Source organism: Thermobia domestica, chromosome 10 (genome assembly GCF_964235325.1).
Source record: "Thermobia domestica chromosome 10, izTheDome1.hap1.1, whole genome shotgun sequence".
Classification (NCBI taxonomy): Eukaryota; Metazoa; Arthropoda; class Insecta; order Zygentoma; family Lepismatidae; genus Thermobia; species Thermobia domestica.
This window is the reverse complement of record NC_137463.1, coordinates 15,575,606-15,593,554: the sequence shown is the minus strand read 5'-3', so window position 1 is coordinate 15,593,554 and position 17,949 is coordinate 15,575,606. Positions and strand designations below refer to the sequence as shown.

Genomic DNA, 17,949 nt, shown 5'->3' with positions numbered 1-17,949 from the left:
AATTTTGTTTGTACATAAAAATTTTTCTGAAACAGTTTTTGTTTTGTACACACAAAAAATTTCTGAAACAGAATTTTGTTTTCGTACACAAAAAATTTTTCTGAAAACATTTTTTTTTCGTACACAAAAATTTTCTGAATCAGTTTTCTTTTTTCGTACACTAAAAATTTTCTGAAACAAAAATTTAGTTTGATTTTTTTTTCGTAAAACATTGATTTATTTTACCGGTAAACTGATTCAGAAAAAGAAATTGAAATCGCAGTACAGGAAAAAGAATTTGATTTTTTGATGTGAAATAAAAAACACAGAATCATGTTTTTGTACATTTATTTTTAGCATGTGAAAATGAATACAGAATTTCTTTTTTCTTCAAAGGAAGACGTGTCCGTGATGGGTACAAATTCTGTAAAGAGAAAATAAAACATGAATATACATGGTAATATTTATTTTGTTTCCTGTGAAAGAAGAAAAACAGATTATTAACATCGAACTAACTGATCAAGAGAGAGTGAGGTGAGAAAAGAAACGCAAATGTGACGTACCTGAATTCCTTTTTTTTTTCTCCACGGGTTTCTGCAAGGTGATGTCATCTGAGTTTTGTTTCCGCTGTCATCTGAGTTGATTCTTTGCCCCGTCTTTGGGAGGTGATGTTGGTGGGATTAGGGGAAAATATGGCTGTTATTCTGTTCTGGCTTTTTTATACCCATAGGGCAATGTCTCGTATGTGTCTGGTATTAATCGGCGTTTTTTATAGTTGAAACTGTACTTCTTTTCTTCAGGTTTTGTGACAAGATGATGATCGTGGGTTCTGTAAATTTTGTGCGGCGTGCTAATGGAGATTTTTTCACTGGATTGATTTATGATCATTTGCTCCAGACTGTTAAAATTTAGCTTTTGACTTGCAGTATAATTGAGTGTAAACCCACGAATTTTGCATACATAACTGGTTGATTTCGTGTCGGGGTTGTAGATTTCCAAGGCGTACTGTTTTGGGCCACCAGACACGAATTTTTTAATGTATGCTTTTGGTCCAATTGATTCCAGTTCATTTGACATTGAACCAAGAAATAATTCTGGTTCTATTGTGGGCTGTGATGGTCGCTGCGTGAATATTACGGAATCTGTATCGAAATATAGTACTCTTTCTTGCAGCAGTTCTAAATATTTGTAGAGTTCCAGACGAGCTTGACACGTTGTAAATGCTCCAAGGACAACATTAGCATTGTGATTTTGTACTGGAACATCATCTTCATACTGCCAATAAAGGTATAACATCGAATCGTTAACAGGTAAAATTTGGTTGACTTTTATATCTGGAGCAGTTAATTTCTGATACAGTTCTTTGGGGTCGTTAATGATGGTCGTTTGGCTGAAATTGTCTCTTATAGCGAGTCGTCCCCAGAAGGCATTCAAACAGAGTTTTGCAAGACTACGACGTGCTGAATTTGTCATTATATTTGCTGCATCTAAAGTTATGCCTTCCCGTTGTTGTACCACTTGAATATACTGCTGCTTTTCTTCTTCGGTGACGCAATTGGCAGGCCATCCAGAAGATTCCAGCTTAGATTTCAAAAATGTGTTAATGTATTCGCTGAATAATCCACCAGTCTTGGTTTCTGGATCATATACGGTGATGTCGTAATCCCAAATTTCGTAAATTTCAATGACTTGATACCCAAGTTCAATGGCTTTTTGAATTTCATAGGACACCCACGTTCCTGTTAGACTTCGTTCACTGTCCGAATGTGTACATTCAGAATCTTGATTTAATGTTGTGGCACAGGCAGCACAAAGTGGAAACAACAACTTCTTATTTGAGCGAAATGGCAGTACTGGATGAAACACATTTCTGCTAGGCAAAATCTTCAACTTGACTAATCCGTTGACATCTTGAATGTCGGGCATTTCTGGATCTCCCTGTAGATATATTCGTGGATGCCCTATTGGATACCGTCCACATTTATTCACATAAGGATACAGGGAAACGATATCCAAGAATTTTATTTCTTCGCCTTCATTTTCATTTGCGACGTGGTACAATTTAATGGCATTAACACGACCACCATAGAAGCTGTCTCTTGGATTTAATGGTGTCTTATTAATATAAGGATGTGTGCTTAAAGAAGAGGCCAATGCTGGATTGGATTTTAACACTTGACGAAATTCACATTCCCACATTTCATGTACTTTATATCCCATGGATCGTAATAACTTCATTTTACGCTGTGTTCTCTCGTAGCGATAGTTCATCGTTTCTTCGGAGTTGTCATAAATGGGCTGATCACGGCCTGTAGGGACACATAGAGGACAGCCATGATAAAAACAGCCGGCATGCTCATACACGTGTTCCTCTTTAGTGTCGGGATTTTTGTAGTAGCCGTCCAGATGAAAACCAGCAACATAAACTTCTTTTTCTCTCGCAGCATGTAGAATTGGATGGCCCTCTTTTTCCTCCATGTAGGCAAGCCACTGCAAAGCAATCCGTGACTGATTGTTTCTGTGACGGTATCCTCGTGCAGGAAGAATGCTAATAGTATTGGGTTTTAAGAAATTTCGTCGAAATACTAAATTGCACGCACTCGCCAAAGTGATAGTCTCCAGGAAAGGATTGACGTGAGTTTCTTGTTCAAAAGTGGTCATGAAAGATATACAAGCCATTCGAAGTACGTTGACGTCCTGGACACAATAGTTTACCAATTCTTCTTGGAAAATAAACGTATCGTTCTGGTGTTCGTTGTACCATGTCATGAATTTCTCTCGTTCATCCACTTTCATTTCATCTGCACCATAATAATGGATGTCCGGTAATTTTCCCACATACGTTTGATTTGCAGCAGTATTAAAAAAGTGTGGAAAATATCCCTTGGTCGCGGGTAAATGAAATGCCTTGGATAATTTACTTAAAGCCATTGGCATGAAATTTAAAGAGTCAATAAACGATAAGTGATTCACTTTCATGCTTAAAATTTTTGCTCCGTTCAAGATCAAAGTAGGTTTCAATTCATGTTCTTCCACTAAAGATTTAAGAATAAAATGACCATCATATCCCTTACAGTTATGTGCCAAAGATACAATAAGTTTGATGTTGGGTCGTGGTTGACGTAAATACGCAAGAAAGGCATTGATCGGATCATCTTGAAAAATATGTTCTCGCTGTCCACAAACTTCACACGGATGATGTATATCTTCATCTTGAACACAGTTGTAACATACTTGTTGGGCCACCAGTAAATTGGGCTTATGAATGAATGTGTCTTCATCGAAGAAAGTATCCTGTGTGGCTTCGATATCATAGAAGACAATCATAGCCTTCTTGGCATGTAACACTGATGGAACTCCAGGTTTTAATTGAGTCGTATCAGGCTTCATGTAGCATTGGTGGGTAGACGTAACGTGTTTATGGCACACATTACAAAAATAATCAGTACAATCATGTTTTCTTTCCCCTGTATGGACAAACGAATAAATGCGTAGACATTTGGCACACTGTTTCACCATCTTGCATATTGGTTGGCCCTTATGATATGGTACAGTCAGATGATTTGTATAACATGTTTCACCATAAAATTCACGATTGCATTCTGAACACTGCTTCTCCGTATTGGTCTTACTACATGGCGGTTTCTGCAAACATTTTTCACACATGGCCGAACAGTTCTTGACGTGTGCAGTACGATGATCATATTTTTTGTGGCATGCTACACAATAATACACAGTAGAGAAAACGGCCGTTAATGATGTGATGATGTCATAATGTGAATTGATGCACATTAAATTGATTGGAATTTTGTCTTCGCCACCAGGCCCTTCATACAGAATATCTTCTCCGGAAAAGCTAGTCTATACGGTAAGTTTATAATTTGTCAAGTAGCGTTGCAATTGTCGTAATTCTTCCACAGATCCCCCATGGTCTAAATTCACTGATGATCTGGACAAAAGTTCATGTACGTCAGGGAGAACGACACACTTGCTCTGTTTGCGATATTGATCGTAAACTTTTTTATTTGTATCCTTATATTTCTTTAGGCCAATAGCAATCACAATTGCATACGCTAAACATTTCTTGTCGGTGTTTTTTACACGTAAAATGCCTTTCTTGCGTTTTAATAATTCGTCGTTTGATAAAAGACCTCGACGCACCAATCCAAATCCACGGGGCACATCCACATGATGAAAATGGACAATGAACGGTTCGTTCATGAGAAAACTATCGTTACTTTGAAGGATGCGATCAAAGGAAGCCCATAAAGTCTCCAGTGTCAAATTACTTGCATGCCGGAAAGATAGATAAAACGGTTTGTTCTTCTCATCGTGGGATAAAATCGACAATCCAACCATCGATGATTCGTCGACGTTTTCCAATAAGTAATCCAACATCTGTTGAAAGGAGGTCTGAACCCACTCCACAATATCGGTGCCACTGGTCGGAGCATTAATTTGAATTTCCAGCATTCGTCCTTCAAGATTAAAACGCCGATAATGTCTATTGATTTCTCGCAAGACAGTAAAGCCAGAAGTAGCCATATTCAAATAGGAAAAAGGTAAGGTAAGCAAAAAAGGAATAGGCAAAGAAAAACAAATATCTAAAACGAAAAGAGAAAAAAAAAAGCACGAATTAAAATTGAATTCAGAGATCACTACATTATCAAAATGACTACACGATCAATCCTAAAAGAATGATCATATCTCAAATAGTTCTACTACTGAAACGTTTTATTGTCGTCATACTGGAAATCAAACCCGGACCAACATCAACATGTAAATGACCTAAGTTTCTGTAGTGATAAAAAAATTAATGAAATTGTTTTTCTAACTGTGCTGAAAGAATCATTGTAGTAGTAAGCATTTTTCCTCTGACACTGAACTTTAAAACGTATGACGAACATGAAACGAAAACAAAATCTCATGCGCTTGCTTTTCTTTTTTTTTTTCGAGCTAAGACAAGAAAGACTCGAATTCGTTTCTCGGCGGAGATCAGATCCCACATTAAACTGTAGGTCCATGTCTCACGTTGTAGGGAACAAAATCGTGCGTAGTTTCTTTGTTTACTTTCAGAAACTGAGCTAAGTGGTTAGCGTTACGTTCCTCTGGCACGGGTTCAACACCCAGTATGCGATCAGATTCAACATTAAGCTGTATTCCTAGCCCCACTACTGAAGGGACGCTAAAACCAAAATCAACAATTTTCTCGTGCCTACTTCTAATGTGTGGGATGTGGCCCGGGTTCAACACCCAGTATGCGCTCAAATTCAACATTAAGCTGTATTCCTAGCACCCCACTACTGAAGGGACGCTAAACCAAAATCAACAATTTTCTCGTGCTTACTTCTAATGTGTGGGATTCCTAATTCGATCCCCGGTCAAGTAAGTGAGGGTTATTCTTCCATTTGCTAAATATTTCGTGTTAAAATAAAACAATGATAACAATGTTATCCTCATGCAAAAGCACTCCATTGATGTTAAGAAAACGCAGTCGATACTTACCTCAAATTCAAGGAACGGAGTAAAGTCACGCTGTCACTAGAGGTACATCTACGTTCATTCAAGATCTTCGTGGAAGTAGGATTTGAAAATGAAATTAAGAAATTTATTTAGGTCTGAAACGGTTCAACTATAAAGTGACAACACTATCAGCCAATCAGAAACGAGGAAAATGAATCAATGACATCACGGAGAACCAATGAAAACACAGCTTTCATCATGTATCATGAGCCGAAACGTGATGTAAGAAGCAATCTGATTGGTTGTGACATTATTCACGTTTTTTCTCCTTACACATCAATCGTTACGACATCTAGTATCGCAATTTTGATAATGACATCATACCGTTGACTCGTTAGTTTCTTACGACATTCAAATTACCACATCTAAAATGTGATTCATTTTTCTTAAACTTGATTGAAAAAATGTAACACTCATCGATATGTTACGAAACTGTCTTTGACATAAATGTAAAGTTGAGCTTTAAAAGTCCGTCAGCTGAGAAAAAATGCTGATGTAGTATAAGCAGATTCTGCAATTTCACAATAACAAGCTTCTATGCGTAACAACAAGCAGAAATGTGTAGTAATGTAACATAATCTGTTCATGTTCTTTTTTCATACGCAAAAATTGCTTGCACTGAAGTTGGCATAGTGCCTCAGCGTTTTTTTTTTCTGATGTGTGAGGTCTCTGCTTCAATCCGCAAGCAAGTAAGTTTATGATGTTTTCTCATTTCTCATCATCGTTTCAAGGGAACGTTAACATTTCCTGAAACTAACACCTAGAATCAAACTCGGGACCATTGCATAGTAATCAACACACGTGTACGATGGCTCAGTGCTTGTCTCTACTGTATGAGGTCCCTGCTTCAATCCTCAGTCAAGTAAGTTCATGTTTCGTCCTATCATCTCTCACCGTTTTCGCGGGGACGTTAAATTCAACATTTCCAAGAATCAAACTCGGGACGATTGCAAGGTTCACTCCTAAAGCGGAACAAAATGCCCCCTAAAAGGGAACGAGGTGGACCACCCAAATTTTGTAGTAATATATATTAGGGTCCAGTACTATGATACCAAATGTTTAAATTTGGCAATTTCTAAAACTTAAGGGGCGGGCCAAGGTACCATTCCCGGGGGTGCACATATGTACTTATGTTTCATAATAGGGAATGGACTCCTATACATGGCCATATAACCATATAAGGTAATAGGATCTCATCCAAGGAAATGAATTAGGTCAAAACCCAAACACGTGGTTGTACTAAAAATTTGGCAATTTTGTACCCCTGGAAGGGAACGAGATAGACCACCGAAATTTTGTAGTAATATATATTAGGGTTCTATACTATTATACCAAATGTTTAAATTGGGCAATTTCCAAAATTTAAGGGGTGGGCCAAGGCACTCCTGCCGGGGTGCACAAATGTACCTATGTCTTACAATAGGAAATAAACACCTGTATACACCCATATAAGGTAATAGGACCTCATCCAAGGGAATAAAATGAGCCAAAAACCCAAACATGTGGTTGTACTAAAAATTTGGCAATTTTGTACCCCTAAAAAGGGAACGAAGTGGACCACCCAAATTTATAGTAATACATACTATTGTACCAAAATGTTTAAATTGGGCAATTTCCAAAATTGAAGGGGTGGGCCAAGGCACTCCTGCCAAATTTAAAGGGGTGCACAAATGTACCTATGTCTTACAATAGGAAATAAACACCTGTATACACCCATATAAGGTAATAGGACCTCATCCAAGGGAATAAAAATGAACCAAAAAAAAAACCAAACATGTGGTTGTACTAAAATTTTGGCAATTTTGTACCCCTAAAAGGGAACGAAGTGGACCACCCAAATTTATAGTAATACATACTAGGGTTCTATACTATAATACCCAATGTTGAAATTGGGCAATTTCCAAAATTGAAGGGGTGGGCCAAGGTACACCTCCCAAAATTTAAAGGGGTGCATTAATATACCCATGTCTTATGAAAGGTAATGAATCCCTGTATATGCACATATAACCATATAGGATAATAATACCTCATCAAAGGGGATAAATTAGGTCAAAAAACCCCCGAAATTTGAATTTTTTTGGCAATTTTTTACCCATAAAAGGGAACGACATAGACACCCAATACTGATAGAGGTACATACTGTGGTCCTAGGCTACCACACCCAATTTTTAGATTTGGCAATTTCCAAAATTTAAGGGTGGTCCTATGTACCCCTGCCAAAATCTAGAGGGGTGGTCCTAAGTACCCCTAGGTCATTGACACGGGCCAGGGACCATGGGTCCTGGGGGGTGGTCCTATGTACCCCTGCCAAATTTTAGGGGGTGGTCCTAGGTACCCCTAGGTCATTGACCCCGGCCAGGGACCATGGGTCCTGAGGCAGGGACCCAGGGGCCAAAAAGTTTCCTAAAGTAACGCAATTACTACTTCTCTCAACTCAAAAGCACCTTTTGGCCTAACTTGCGCTTTTTCTGACTGTCTTTATTAGTCGGAATGCTTATACTAATGATGCCAACTATAATGTTTTCCATTCAGGGGCGTCATTTTAGACTTCGCTTGAGGGGGGGGGGCAAGAGCACCACCGACATAAGACCTTCACGTTTTGTACTTTAGTACGGAACGTACGTATAACGTCGTTGGCTTCCCGCGAAAAGTTGTAGTGACGTTCATGGGGAGCAGCTCAGTTACTCGTGGTTCGCTAAGCGCGGTGAAGGGTGGGTGGTGATTGGTTATCCTCTGACTACACCCCCATTGACGAGCAGGTCCAAGCGCAGGAAGCCAACGACGTTATTCCTTCTGGACTTTAGTATATTAGTATAAATCATGTTTAGTAGGTATATATTAGTAGACATTCGATTAAAGTATATGTATTCCTCAAATCCTTGGAGGGGAAATTGCCCCCTCGTGCTCTCCCTAAATGACGTCCCTGTTTCCATTGTACATTCAAACTTTGTTTCACAGTGATTTAAGCTACTCACTGAGCAAAATAATACGTTTATTATAAACATTATTAACGTGTAACAACTTTATCCACTTTGGCTTCATTAGACAATATGAATTTCATCTATGAATCTAATTCATAGTCTTTGATGACGTCAAAGTGGAGTTGGCAAAACTGTTACACGTTTACATTTTTTTACAATAGGGTTTGAAGCATTGAGATAATATAACGCACTGTTCTTGAGTTGTATTTTGTTGTTGAGTTCTTTATATTATCTCAATGGTCTAAACGTATTGTTTAGCTCAACGAACGGTTTAAATCAAATTTAAGGATACCAACGTTTCACAACTTTTTTTTTTTTTTAATTTCAATTTTGTCAAGGACTCATTAGCTGAGACTGTATCTATAATAAGAGGTAACAAAGTGCAAATTTTCGCAATTTTAGTGCAGCCACCTACACTCCATCAAAATTCGTACGGAATTTGATCCTGAAAACTCTAATTCGTATGAATTAGACACATTAATGTTCATAGACGCTTATTCATACAAATAAGACGGAAATCATGTAACCACATCTATGAACATCGATTAATTTGTTTATACACCCTCCATTCCAAAAGAAACCGAACTTTTGAAAACAAATAGTACCACTAGTGCCATCTGTTGTAATATTTTACCGGTAGATGGCGTATTCCCTCATTGACAACTGGTATAAATGTCATGACATTTGGATGCACGGCAACAAAGTTATTGCGTTTCAACTGTCAGTGTGTTGTGTACATCGGTCGGAAAATGAGTTTCAAACAACGAGCTGCAATTGAGTTTTGTGTTAAACTGGGTAAAACTTTTAGTGAAACGCACCAAATGCTACAAAATGCATATGGTGATGAGTGTCTATCCCGTACGCAAGTTTACGAGTGGTTCAGGCGATTCAAATCGGGTAGAGAGACGCTGGATGATGACGAAAGATCAGGCCGTCCCAGAACCGGATTATCGGAAGAAAACATCGAAAAAGTGCGTGAATTCATCAAACATAACAAAAAATCGTCATTGAAAGTTATTGAAATGGAATTAGGCATTCCTCAAACAACCGCATATCGCATTTTGACCGAAGCTTTGGGCCTTAAGAAGATTAATTCGCGGTTTGTACCACACAAACTCACCGAAGACCAAAAAGTTGATCGAATTGCGCATAGCAAAGACATCGTTAAAAGTGCTCGGCAGGATCGAAACTTCTTGAAATCGATTGTAACTGGTGACGAGACGTGGTGTTTTGAATATGAGCCCGAAACAAAGCGGCAAAGTGCTGAATGGAGAGCGCCGGATGAAGGAACACCCAAAAAAAGTCGCTTGGTGAAGTCAAAAGTTAAGGTGATGCTGATTTGTTTTTACGATTCAAAAGTAATTATCCACAAAGAATTTGTTCAGCCCGGCCAGACAGTCACTGGAGAGTTTTACTTGGGCGTCATGAAGTGTTTGCTGGCAAGAATTCGTCGTATTCGGCCCGAATATCGCGAAATCGGCAGTTGGACTCTTTTGGACGATAATGCACCATCACATCGTTCGCGGCTTGTAACTGAATTTTTGGTCAAAAATCACACTATTCGGTTGCATCATCCGCCCTATTCACCAGATCTCGCTCCGTGCGATTTCTATCTGTTCCCGAAACTGCATTTAGCGATGAAAGGAAAGTGGCACGCATCGATTGATGCCATTGAGAAGGCGACGACCGCCGTCCTAAAGACCATTCCAATAAAGGGCATGGAGAAGTCGTTTGACAACTTGTTGGAGCGTGCAAATATGTGTATCGATGCAGAAGGGGAATACATTGATTAATAAAAATGATTTGTTCCAAAATGTACATTGCTTTTTTGTTTTTTTAAAACGTTTGGTTTCTTTTGGAATGGAGGGTGTAAAATTATTATTATTATTATTATTATTTTAAAGTTTAACGTCCAACCGTTATGCCCTTTAAGTCAAAGAAGACGGATGATAGTGAAATTAAATTTCTTGTTATCCTACCGGGAATCGAACGAGACCACATATACCAAAGGAACACGCGCTGGCCACTAACCTAGTGCTGAGGGCATTAATTTGTTTCATTCCTGAGAGTTCATTTATGCAAAGAAAAAAAAAGTTCTGACGAACAGAAAGAGAGAAAATTGTTACCGTTAGTCCGGTTGCTGGGTTCCTCTTGAATGCATGGATAACATGCGGGAACAAAGTAGCATCTCGTATGAAGAAAATTGGTGTGTTGTTACCCACTAAATCAAAGTTTCCATCTTCTGTGTAGAATTTTATTGCAAATCCACGAGGGTCCCTGGAAACCATAATCATCTCCTTTATTATGTTGAAAGTCATTAAAAACTAATATTGAAAAAAAATGATACATAGACACACACACACACACACACACACACACACACACACACACACACACACACACACACACACACACACACACACATTGTTATTATTATTTCAAAATGCTTCCTGAGCTGGGGAACATTATTTTGTTTTGTTATAATTTTAATGCATTAAATACGGATAAAGCTAAGTACAACCAGGTTGAGATATTTACTCCCTCTGTAATACATGGCTTAGCTTATTGCTATGCATTTACGTTGATTATCTGCATACAGAATATAAAGCATTACATCTGGACTTTAAAGTGGAATCTGAAGCTGAATCACCGTAGTACATTCAATTCTCTTCCGGCCCATGAGACAATCTTTGGAGCTCCCATAGATACTATACCTGTCCCAGGACATTCAGCTTAACAGTAAATCTTTAAGGATAATGGGGATAGTCATGGGATTTCCGTTGGATCTCAATGGGATATGCCTGTCGCGTGAGAGTACTTGGATGATCAAAAGACGTCACTTGATTATTCAGGAAACAACAACAACAAAAAAAGTCAATCAGTAATCTCGCAGAAAACCTCGTTTCCAGGACATAACATAAGCTAACATCTGAACTTCCACAGAATGTTGATGAGACGTCCGCTGACAAAAATATAAATAATTCTCATGGAAATCCAAAAAGCCTTATTCAATATCACTCTTCTAAAAATTGTAGAGTGTAACGCAATGAAAAAACATGGCAAAAAAATTAATTATAAATGCAATGCCTATTATAACAGATTTTTTTACGATGCGCTATCGTAAACCTTTACACAATGTGACTCCAAGCCGCTTATTGACTAAAACCAAGAAGGAAACTGAACAATGCAATAAAGCTTCGTTCCCCATACTCACCCGACCACGCGCTAGACAAAGGCCTTTCCAACATTGTGACTGTGACAATGCATTCAAGCTTCTCTTTCTCTCCACAACATTTTCAGCCTCTCTCTGTCTTGACTCGGCTGTCCTGTCCTTCGGTCAATATGAGGCTAGAGATGTCTCAGTACTATGGGAATGGTTTCCTGGTTGCTCAGCTGAAGAAGTACCTATTCCCATTTGATAACTACCATAAACATGTCATAGATCCTGCATATTATACAACACAAACGTCCCGGTATATTTACAAGAGTCGACAATGAGTGATGATTTCAGGGAATGCCTAGGGAGAATTTCCCGCCTGGAGTTACGAACGTGCTCCCTCCGGGACCTTGATAGTTTACAGTATTTTTCACACCCTATGTTAAAATTTCCACCGGCTAAAATCTTCTGAAATCATTACTAGTTCCAATTTCGCCAGTAGGCGCCCTATTGGCTATCTACAAAAATTCTTATGTTCCTGAAACAGAACTTCCTGAGTTCTTTACGGGGTAATCAGAGAAAGTCTTTTGGACATCCAAATGTCGCCACTTGATGGACATATCCTATCGAAATCCTGATAATGATAAATATTTAGCATGCATACCTAACTGTGTCCGCAGATCCTTTTTCCTTTATAACAGTTGAAAATCTAACAGCGACAGGAGTACGCTTTCCAACTTCGGAGAATATACAAGCTTTTGAGTATCGTGTAATGTCGTGAGTCACTTCGAAGTATCCAAATGCACCTGCAATACAAAAGAAGAAAGCAAAAGTCTTGTGTGCATAGAATTACACTGCCATTTTCAACATTGAGATTATATAAGACGTGCATTTACAGTTTCACCTACATCATCACTTTAGTATTTATATCGCACAAAATCAAATTAGCACTCACGGTAATATGTTCACTGAGAGGTACTAACACAAATGGTACAGCATAAAGCAGTCTGAATTTCGCTGATCTCTTTCAACACAATTTCTCCGTCAGTGTTGTCAGATTGGGTTACAAGTAGCTGAGTGGGCGATTTTTAAAAGTATCCTCGCTTCAAAAATTTCAAATTGGGCGACAGGTTACTTTTTGGGCTACCGTAAGAGGGGGTTACTTTGCACAAGATTTAAGGAATTTTAAACAAAATCGGATGTAACTTTAAAGCGTAATGATTTAGAACAGTATTTTAAACATATAATATGTAGCTAGATATATAAGGAAAACATTAGTGCAACTTCACTAGTAAACATTCACTGTGACCACAGTTATTGAACTATAAACTTTTGAAACCACAAGTGGGATTACTTTGCACAACATACAAAAAAGTATATTCAACATACGAACATAATGTTTCTATGCAATGTTTTCCCTTCAGTATTTATAATTTTACTTTCTACACAAAACTGCATGCAGTCTACAGATATTGATATTAGAATGAGAGTACCGGTATTGATACTTAGTATGAACCCTAACAGCACACGATGTGCTAGCCATGTGCCATTTAGGCGTCCCAGCTACTTTTTAGGTACCCGACACTTGGCACATATGATATTTATGTGCTAAGTATGTACTTCAGCTACCTACAGTTTTAGGTACTGGTTACACCTAATTGATATTTGCAACTATGTACCACAAATATAACATTTATTACCTGGCTTAGTTTCGCACTCTAACAGTCATTTGTTTTTATGTCGTCACTTGAGACACATATCTGTCATGTTCTAAGTACGTCCTTTAGGTACATACTGTTTCAGATACCGTAACAGCACAAGATGTGCTAGGTATGCGCCATTTAGGTTTCTAAATTCATCTCCCACATTTAATGCATTTGTTGCTTCTTTTTCTAAGCGATTGTGTACTAGAAGCAACAAACGCATCAACTTTATTAGATGGCAATTATCGGCGATCATTTGAAAGTGAATATGGATGAACCGTGAAATAAAGTAAATAGACACTCGCCATTTTGTTATAAAATTACATGGCGAGAAGATTTTATCTGATCCCAAACGGTTATCGTCGAATATATGCGATTAAAGAGCACTCTGATTAGCCAAATTCAAAAGACCGCAACAATTTATCCCTGTACAAGCGACGTTAACTTTATGGCCTACATAGCCAAGTCGGAAGAGCACGCGGCTAGTATTCTAAAGATTGGTGGTTGGCGCCCACCCTGGGGTATTTTTTTCATTATTATTTGTTTAAAGTGTTTCTTAAACTCACCTTAATGTAAACACATTACGCATATAGGCGATTTAACACATTTTGGGGGAGTAATTTTGTGGTTCATTGACGCTTACAGCATGGGGAACATATCTAAAAATATACTAGGCATGTTCCCCAGGTAAATGTCAGGCATGTGCTTAGGTGCGGACATAGAATGTGACTATCACTTGTCATCCATGTGATTTCTCTCTCAGAGGTACTACCATGAGCAAAATAAATGACGCGTCTCTTTATTTTGAAGTTTTTTTTGAAAATATCTCCGTTTTCTTTATATGTTCGAAATTTCGGAAGGTTTCCCCAGCAGGACAGGTTAATAACAAACCCGTTTTTAATATTTGTGTTAGATATTAGCTTAAAATAAAGAAATTAGAAGCAAAAAACATTAAATCGACAGAAATCTCGAGAATTACCAACTCTGCTAAAGTGGGAAATTTTCAAGAACACGAGGGAATTCTGCAGTTCAACACGAAGCAGCGACATCTATGTCATTGAGAGAAATGTGGATTAAATCTACAAACTAAACTTTTAACGAATATTTCTAGTATGTCTTATTATATGCATTATCTGCAAACTCCAAATATATGAATATATGCTAAGTATTAACATAAAGATAGAGCAAATAGTGGAAATTATCTATGGAAAAGGACGAATTGGTAGGACGATCGTAATGAAATATCGTCTTTACCGGAACAGGCTCACTTCACGTAAGAAAACAAGTAGCTCAGTTAGTTAAAGCAACGAGTCTGTATGCTGAAGGTAGCGGGTTCGATCCCGTGGAAGTGCCGTTATCATTTTTATCACTACACTACGGTTATTTTTTTTATTTTTTTATTTGGGAAAGAATCAAATTGTAACGTACGTGTAAAACTCATGACGATACCAAAAAAAGAAAAAATGCTGTTGTCGCACTTGCATTAGCGTCCCTAATTTTGTTTGCAAACAGTTTCGTAATTATTTCCCCTGTGCTCACTGCTCACCATATGCTCGCTGGCGCATAACAAATGTTTCCCAGTAAATGTTAATTCTAATTTGGAGAATTTTATAAAGTTTCACAATATTTCTCACTAGATAGTCTTCTATCTACGTGTTTGGATATTTTGATAACAGATTTCCCTATTAAATGTTTAATTTTCCCTAGATGTTTAATTACGGAAAAGTTTTACAATGTATTTGTATTGAATTGAAATTGTTTTGAATTTACTACATAAGGTAAGTAGACCGAAGGAGGAGAACTCAAGTAATTGATATTCTACGTAAAAGCAACCTATTGTAGAATGATGATGCTTCTTACCTTCAGCACATAATCTATACGTTAGAGAGTCAGACAGAGAAAAATCCTGGTTTTTCCTCCTCTATGACCACCCATCTTAAACCTCTACATATCATTGTTCGTCTCACAAAATTTCGGTGCTCCAAAAACATTCAAATAATAATAATAATAATAATAATAATAATAATAATAATAATAATAATAATAATAATAATAATAATAATCCTGAATATGCCATCCTTACATAATGTAGGATATCTTAGTTTCCTAGTTTAAATCTTAAATATCTTAGTTTAAAATGCTTTCTTTAGTACTTATTTGAGCAACCATGTAGGAGGGGGTACGACTTTTTAATTTGCCCCTCTCATTTCAGTAGCCTTCCAACAGAAAGTAATTTTTGATAAGCAGGACAGACAAAATGAATAAGAAATATATTTACAGCATCCTCTCCCCTTTCATGATTGGAATATCACGTAATATTTTTTATTCTACGAAAGATGGCCCTGTGCGGTTAGGGGTAGGTAACTAAAAAAATACCTAATATATAGCGCCCCTTGATTGTAATATTACCGCTTCTTTATTTATACGAGGGAGCCCCTACACAATCAAGGATGACAAAAAGAATAGGAAGAGTGTCTATTGATTCAAGTGGTGGATCCAGCACGAACTCCTGGGGGAGGGGAGGGGAAGTGAAACATTCTTTTGATGATGTGAAGCTGTCACAAATTACCAGTTAACTAAACTAAACAATAGTGGGGGGAACTGGAACCCAGTCAGTTTAAATTAATGTAAAAGTTTAATTTTTGGATTCATATTAAAGTTTTGGTTTCAAATGAGAATTTCAGTCCAAGTGGTCAATGATCAAATCTCGTGGGGCTCTTCAGTGTAGGCTAATACGGCCCCCTTATGAGAAAAGGCAAAATTATTAACATGTTTATAACTTTCGAATTTTTCGTCTATTTTAAAGAAGTATTTTGCTTCGTATTAAAGTGTTGGTTCCAAATGACAAACTCAGTCCGAGTGGACAATGATCAAATCTCCGGGGGGGGTCTTCAGTATAGGGGGCTACGGCTCCCTTATGGGAAAAGGCAAAAATATGAAAATGCTTATAACTTCCGAATTTTTCGTCTATTTTGAAGAAATTATTGGCTTCATATTAAAGTCTTGGCTTCAAATGACAATTTCAGTCCGTGTGGACAATGATCAAATCTCGGAGGGCTCTTCGGTGTAGGGGTTTCGGCTTCTTTATGGGACAAGATTCACGTAGTTGATATTGCAAAATTGTTTTGTATATGTAAGTGGAAACTTGCACCATTTGGTTAATTTTACCTCTTATGTTTTGCAGATTCATATTCCAAGCAATAGTTACTTCGCAGAGCTAAAAGAAGGCACTTACTAGTTTCATTAAAATGAAATGTCTTTTATGAGAGGAGCAGACGAACGAACAGGCACCCAAACGTTGGTTGAGTCGTACGGTTGAAACTCGTTAAGCTCGCTTCAATTATTATTATTATTATTATTATTATTATTATTATTATTATTATTATTATTATTAATAATAATAATAATAATAATAAAGCATTGCAGGGACCTTTGGTGCAGGGGGTCCGTGGCTCGATTCCACTTCGTGCCAAGTGAAATTTGAGGTGGACAAATACCGTGTGCATGGGTATGTGTTTTCTTGAGATTTTCCATTTTCCTCCCACTTTCTTCATTTCACCATTTCATTCATCATCATTCTCCCTTAGCATAGGTGCATAATCGTCCAACGTTAAACTAGATATTGCAATTTCAATAATAATAATAATAAAAATTAATTCAACTGAAAGGACTGTAATTTATGTGGACAGCAATTATCATAAATATGCAACCATTATAAAAACAATGCTTTGAGTAGAAAGATAATCCTTCCCAAGTGTTAACGAATGCGCACGAGATAAGACATGTCTCGAGAAAGAGACAAGACGCGCTTTGTGACATCCAAGATAATACGAGGCAAATGTTTTGGACACGAGATAGCTTGTAAAATGTCTCGTCTTGTCTGGAATGTCTCGAAAACAAAAGTCTAAGTTTTAAAATTATTTTTCAAGATCTATTCTCTCAGAAGTAGTTCTCTGCCTTAAAATTAATAACGACATTTGTGATTTAAAAAAAGATAAACAATGCCTAAAGTTAATAGTTAACTTTTCGAAAAGAAGCTTCATTAAGGGTGAACCTGTAAGATGTCCACAAACTTCGGGAGGTGATTCGTGACATCAAAAGGAGACAAATGGTCCTCTTGCAGTTTTCGATTTCAGCTTCGTTGTCGAGATACAGGGTTGCCAACTGGTCGTGTTTGAGAAACTCACTGGGAATAAATTCAAGTCCAAGAATAAACTACTACTCATATATTTTTCAGGTCAATTGACGTATACCATGTTGTAAGGTCAAATATTTATTTATGAAGTGTGTACAAAATTCGCCAGGGTCTTTTCTGAGAAAATCGTCGAGAAAAAGTCACCTCCAAGAATAAACTACCCCTCGTAAATTTTTCTAAGAGAAATATCTGATACTGCAATATAGGGTTGTTAATTAAATATTGATTAATGAAAAATAAATAAAATTGTTAAAACCATTTTTGAGAAAATAGCGTTTTTCGATTTTCGGCTGTTTGTAAACCACACTTATTTTAGGTGGTAGGAAAAAATGGAAAAGCTCCTGTAAGAATACTAAGTAAACCCTAAGTTTAAAATTTGGTGTAGATAAGTTGAACGGTATGGCCTCTAGG

At 37.4% G+C, this 17,949-nt stretch overlaps 2 protein-coding genes across 2 annotated transcripts in view; both read right to left on the bottom strand.

The window, feature by feature from the left end:
* The window catches only part of LOC145662312 (catalase-like), a 102,476-nt gene that overhangs the window by 66,922 nt on the left and 17,605 nt on the right, over positions 1–17,949 (bottom strand). Inside the window, exons 2-3 of the mRNA XM_081727759.1 lie at positions 12,305–12,446; positions 10,610–10,760 (exon numbers count right to left, since the gene is read on the bottom strand). Coding sequence (XP_081583885.1) covers positions 10,610–10,760; positions 12,305–12,446 — 293 coding nt within the window. The remainder of the gene's footprint in view (positions 1–10,609; positions 10,761–12,304; positions 12,447–17,949) is intronic.
* LOC145662713 (uncharacterized) lies at positions 3,841–5,825 on the bottom strand. The gene is made up of 2 exons (XM_081728570.1): positions 5,485–5,825; positions 3,841–4,583 (listed from the first exon to the last, which is right to left on the bottom strand). The coding sequence occupies exon 2, from the start codon at positions 4,522–4,524 to the stop codon at positions 3,841–3,843; it is 684 nt and encodes a 227-aa protein (XP_081584696.1). The 5' UTR covers positions 4,525–4,583; positions 5,485–5,825.